The 5,495-nt window shown below is 42.3% G+C and overlaps 2 protein-coding genes across 2 annotated transcripts in view; both read right to left on the bottom strand.

The window, feature by feature from the left end:
• Positions 1-374: 374 nt before the first annotated feature.
• Positions 375-3,458, bottom strand: LOC113208896 (xylulose kinase). The gene is made up of 12 exons (XM_026426145.2): positions 3,209-3,458; positions 2,888-2,970; positions 2,636-2,786; positions 2,300-2,479; positions 2,117-2,218; positions 1,908-2,039; positions 1,671-1,824; positions 1,446-1,590; positions 1,233-1,348; positions 966-1,139; positions 784-881; positions 375-690 (listed from the first exon to the last, which is right to left on the bottom strand). The coding sequence occupies exons 1-12, from the start codon at positions 3,260-3,262 to the stop codon at positions 490-492; spliced, it is 1,590 nt and encodes a 529-aa protein (XP_026281930.1). The 5' UTR covers positions 3,263-3,458; the 3' UTR covers positions 375-489.
• A 989-nt stretch (positions 3,459-4,447) lies between these two features.
• LOC113208881 (uncharacterized) overlaps positions 4,448-5,495 on the bottom strand; it is a 12,415-nt gene continuing 11,367 nt past the window's right edge. Inside the window, exons 2-3 of the mRNA XM_026426118.2 lie at positions 5,016-5,269; positions 4,448-4,822 (exon numbers count right to left, since the gene is read on the bottom strand). Coding sequence (XP_026281903.1) covers positions 4,736-4,822; positions 5,016-5,269 — 341 coding nt within the window. The 3' untranslated portion in view covers positions 4,448-4,735. The remainder of the gene's footprint in view (positions 4,823-5,015; positions 5,270-5,495) is intronic.

The raw sequence follows: 5,495 nt of genomic DNA, 5'->3' as shown, positions 1-5,495 counted from the left end.
ATGGTAAATAATCTTGATCTAGAATCCTATGTTTGGCATCTAGCATGACAGAAATACAATTAATATGTTTACCCAAATTCAATTGACATGTGGTGGAAGAAAAATACAAAGCAATAAGTTCTCAGGACATACAGAAAATATGAAAGGAAGTACTGTTGCAAAGCTGTGCCCAGTCTTAATTAAGTCTATTCAGTAAGTACAAATGCATGATTACAGGTTCTTATTTTACAGTACATCAAATGTGATGCATAACATTTTGATAGCTCTGTAGATAGCAAAATTAACAGAAATATATCACTTTAACAACAACAACAAAATCTATGCTACAAGCCAATAAATTAGAATCATTACTAAAAAAACCAAAAAAAACAACATACATATCCAAAGGTTTATTAATGAGATTAGAAAAAATAGAGAAGCTTTGGGTAATGGAATGGTAAAAAAATCATTGGAGTGTCAAGTAACATAAAATATGCAAGTCATGCTTATCTACTCTTTAACTATCTCTTCAATAATTTTACGATATCTTGTGACCATTGGATCATAAATCTGAGATGCATCTTTGTAAGGTGAGCACACTAGTGTTGGTGGTGGAAGAGAAGCTGTCAATTCGGAAAATGTGGCTTCCCCACCAAGAAGGCCATGTTTGGCCTGATAAGCTGCTCCAAGCATTGCAGTATTGGCAATTTCCTACATTAAACAAAAGAGCAGAAAAGATAAATGAATAGTGATATTTTCCTTGTCCTTACAGCACACAGACAAGAAGATGAATTATATACACACCAGGCGATAAACAGGAGTGTTGAAGACATCAGAGAGAACTTGCAAAAGGCATTTGTTCGCTGAAGCACCTCCAGTTACTAAAATACGAGATGTTGATTCTAAAAACAATAAAAATGAAAAAAATATTAAAAAATTAAAACTGAACAGTATTTTCTGAGACAAAAGAAGGGAACGATGATTACTTAAAATAAATCCAGCTTCCTCCACATGAGCTCTTTTGGCAATAGATTGACCTTCAACTAAGGCTCGTACTTCAACCTCTTTGGAAGCGAATCTGGATAATTTTTCATTAGCCTTGTTGAACCGATGATCTCCAATCACAAAGGGCAGAATTTCTTGTTCATCATAATACAAACCTTAACAAATAATATAACAAAATTGTTTAAATAAAACTGATCAAAATGGACTATCATGAAAAAATTCCATTTTTACAAATAGACTTGTTTTACCAATGTTTCCAAAGTTTCCTCGAGGAGTACTTTCCAACAGTTCATTAAATAGCTGCCAACTCTCATCTGCACAATTGTTTCTAAGTCTTTCACGGGTAAGAGACCCATTTTTAAAGCTAGAGAGAAAAACAAAAAAGGTAAAGAATGAGTTCCAATTTGTTTAAGTAAAAAAGAACACTACAATGTAAGCGATTGTGATAAAATATATCCTACCACAACAAAGTCATAAAAGCATTCTTGTCAACTGGATTACATAGTACATGGCCTTCTAAAAGAGTATGAGGTTCTTCAAGCCAGAGAAAAATAGTGTCACTGGTTCCCAAGCTAACAGCCATATCACCGGGTTGCAACTGCATACCTGGCAAAGAGAAACTTGAATTAAAACACTCTTAGACCAAGAAGAAATAAAGAAGATAATGAAAAGCTGTTAATAACTACCTGCCAAGGATGCCGGATTGTCTCCAGTACATGCAATGACTCGGCAGGTTGACTCAAAGCCAAACCTCTCCACAAAGTAAGGTGATATTGATCCAAGATTGGTATAGGAGGGAACAGGTTCACCCAACTTTGTTCTTAAATTTGGTGCACAGGCCTAAACCAAATAAGTTGTCTCCATAAAAACACTGAGAGATTGCTCAAGTACTATCAGTCACTACAGTACAGAGAAAAACTCACTTCTAGAAGTGTATCGCACCAATCCTTCTTATGAATGTCAAATAGGTTCATACCTGAACCATCAGACCAGTCAATTGGAGCATAGTCTCCCAAAAAAAGTGAACACAGGAAACTGCTCACTAAAGAAATTCTCTGAGAAGAACATTTTTGATTTTAATTAAACACAAAACATAACAAAACACATTAGCAAATTTAATCCAAACACTTACTTCAGTGTTATTGTATGCAACTGACTTGTTTTGAGCAATTTTAGCAATTTGGGATCCAGTAAACCGCTCATATCCTCTTGAGCCGGTCAATGCAGCCAGTTGCTGAGAGTTATTCAAAATTATTAATGTGTTCAATGAAATGAATAGATTGATAAGTTTCTGTCAAACAGAAAATTATATTACTTCTGGCCCTCCAACAGCTGCCTCTAGCTGCTGGCATTGTTTAGTTGTACTTGAGTCCATCCAAACAGGTGAGTCATTAATAGAGAAATATCCTGCAAGTTGCTGATGGAGGAAAGACTCAGAGCTGAGGTTTTTCAAAGCCTTACCAGCTCCCGTAGCCCACCACACAGATCCATGTTGCTGTAAAAGTAGTTTTCGACTGAGTAAATTGTGTTTAGTTTAATTACGGTAAATATAAAATATGCTGATGTTTTGCACCCTTCTTGTCAGAAATGTAAGATATACAAGAGGCTAAAAACTACAGAAAATATTGCTGCACAATTTCTGTATTCATACCTGAGCTGTTCCTGATAAAGCTACAACTTTGCTGAAATCTACTCCACAAACACGTAATTTGTCCAACAACATATCTAGAGCTTTTACCCACATGAGCGTAGGTGCTGTGACAGTTTTATTGTCACCTCCTCGGCAAACTCCACTGTGAGTTCTGAGGTTTAAAACACAAAGGAAGAGGAACCATTGTTGCAAATGATGATTGTAAAGATAACTTCACATTTTCAATAGAATAAAGACTCAAATAGGGCATACCTAAATTCTGGTAAATCATTATCGAACTGCACCTGCGTCTCATGGAGAATTTGTAGATCATCACTAACAACAACTGCTTTGAGCTGAAAAAAAAGGAAATAATGATTAATAAATGCTTCTTTTTCAAACATAAAAATATCCTGCTGACAATGGTATTGATTAAACAATCCTTGGCGGGACAGCAGAATGGGAACACACAAATAACCTAAAGGTAAGCACTCCATCTATCAGATGTCAAGATGCTTCACCATTAAATTGTTAAATTGTAAATCAAACAATCAGTAGTAAAAATTTTCAATGATTTTTTTTTACAAAAAGTACCTGTTGTGTACTGAGGTCTAACCCCAGATAAGTTCGTTCACTGGGTGGCACCATGTTTCAACGGATTCGTTGCTTCGAACAAGAAGTCAAATAACCATAGCGGTCTAAATCAAGGTCGTCGATCAATCTCAAGTTTCGAAATGTAGTCTCTCTTATCGGCATTCGGCGCCAACACGTCATTCGTGGAATGTTTGGTTTCAATAATCACAACAACTTCCCTCTCCTTCTGCTCGTTTGTTCTTTTCGGCCTATACTTCCGCCGCCCACCCACCGCCCACCACTCGGGCGCAGCGCCGGCTTTCGCGCGAAGTTTTGAATAGCACGCACTGCCGTTCTTCGTCTTGTTTGGTGGCCACGCGGTAGCTAGTTCTCGGCTTAGGTTTTGAGGATTAACAAGCTGATCAGAAGAGAGGCTTCATACATTATTTGGTCGTAAGACCAAGGCTTAACTCGTTGAGTCCCAGGGGGGTACAAACACAAAAGATTGTTGTGGCCATACGTGTGGCCACGTGGGACTCAATGTGTTTATAGATGAAAAGGTGCATTTTGCATAACAATTTGTGGTATGACTATAATACGGCATTTACATGGGCGTTTTTACGAGAAAACGCACCGTACGCAAAATCCAGCATCGCTCTTGCCCTTTTTCTAAGATACAGGGTGGTCCACAGACCCCTTCCTTTATTTTGCTTATACTGTAACGGATGCAGGCGTGCCCGTGCAGCCAGGTTGCATGAGCTACGGCAGGCAAGCCCGCCCACGCGCCTGCATGCGGAGCAAAATAAAGGGGTCTCTGCCCTGTACCAGGTGGCTGATTAACCCCGCGCACTTCTGTAGTTAGACTGTACCGCACGCAGGACTGCGGGCGGGCTTGCCTATCGCCCCTGTCCACGGCGCCTAACGGGCCGGGCGAGTAGGCAACCCGCCCGTACTTGTGCGTGCGGTACAGTCTAACTACAAAAGTGGGCGGGGTTAATCAGCCACCCGGTATGTCGTGTAGAACATCCAGCATCACCAATCGTCCAAACAGAATCATGGCTCGTGGCTTTACCGAAACTTACCTTCAAACACGCAAAAACTTACATGCACACTTATATAAAAGTCGCATATCAAGACGCATATCAACACGTTAATATTAACTTAAGTGCAACGTGACCCAAACCCTGTGAGCATGAGCTGTCATTTGCATACAGTAATTGTTGCTTCTGACGTGGTAGGTAACGAGTCATTCGACTTCAGTAATTACGCAGGCATTCTTTATTTCAGGACACACATGAAGCATGACAGATCACAGATAATCAGGTAGTTTTACTCTTGCCAGCAATTTTTTCTTCTGTATTTCCGCTCTTATTTCAAATAATTTAAAACGCCCTTTTGACAATTGATTTAAAATGGCATTGAAGGAGGGTATGATATGACTTATTTACAATGATGGCACTAGGGAAATAAATACTGAATGAACAAATAGACGCAATAATGACGCACACAATCTGACACAATAATCAAAACAATTCAAGTGCCCCTCGTTCACTCGCTGAGCAGTTCCGCCATCTTCTGCTTCATCTTCTTCATCAGCCTGGGGGGGATCTTAATGAAGTGCTGCCCCTTGGTTTCCTGGAAACATAATGCACGGACATGAGCTGCTGGTCGTCATGGTCAAGTCACGAAGTCACGAGGTACACTGTAAATCCGGGGTGACCAGCAGGTTGGCGACAAAGTCGCCTGATCCGCGGACCGTCTGAGTATCTGCTGGACAACAGAAGGCGGACACGACCCGGAGCAGAGCTAAAAGCAGAGCACAACTCACCTGCGTGGTCTCGTACAGCTTGAGGACCTCCTGCATCAGATCCTCGTCGGCCAGGATCTCCTTCTTGAGCTTGGCGTCGGCCACGCCGTGCACGGGGTAGGGCTTGTCGTGGAGGCTCTCCAGCATGAGCAGCGTGGCGAGGAAGCGGCCGCGGTCCTTGTCGGTGGCCAGGGGCACCACGTCGTCGGGGGTCCCGGCGGCGGCGGTGGAGGCCGCGGGGGCGCGCTGGGGCGCCGCCTGGTGCCGCGGGGAGCCTGCAACACGACCAGTAGCACCGTAAGTATGGGGGAGGGGGGCACCACCGCACAGCCGCACCGGAGGGCATACCGCGCGGCCAATACAGGGGGATGAAACGAGCGGAACATTCCCGCGCGGGTAATCGCCGCCGTCGCACCGACTGTTGTGACTGTATGGTGGTAATGCACTTTGCGGCACTTTATTGGAATCGATCGTTTCCTCAGCGCGCCCCGCCCCGCCCCG

Source organism: Frankliniella occidentalis, unplaced genomic scaffold, assembly GCF_000697945.3.
Source record: "Frankliniella occidentalis isolate FOCC.00 unplaced genomic scaffold, Focc_3.1 Scaffold81, whole genome shotgun sequence".
Taxonomy (NCBI): domain Eukaryota; kingdom Metazoa; phylum Arthropoda; class Insecta; order Thysanoptera; family Thripidae; genus Frankliniella; species Frankliniella occidentalis.
This window is presented reverse-complemented; position numbering and strand designations above follow the sequence as displayed.

What these genes read in the sequence shown, in the direction of transcription:
- LOC113208896 (XM_026426145.2), bottom strand. Translation starts at nt 3,262, where the DNA reads ATGGTGCCACCCAGTGAACGAACTTATCTGGGGTTAGACCTCAGTACA. An exon ending in CAATCCGGCATCCTTGGCAG is followed by an intron (nt 1,591 to 1,670) that starts GTAGTTATTAAC and finishes TCTCTTTGCCAG; the next exon opens with GTATGCAGTTGCAACCCGGT. An exon ending in ACACTCCTGTTTATCGCCTG is followed by an intron (nt 691 to 783) that starts GTGTGTATATAA and finishes TGTTTAATGTAG; the next exon opens with GAAATTGCCAATACTGCAAT.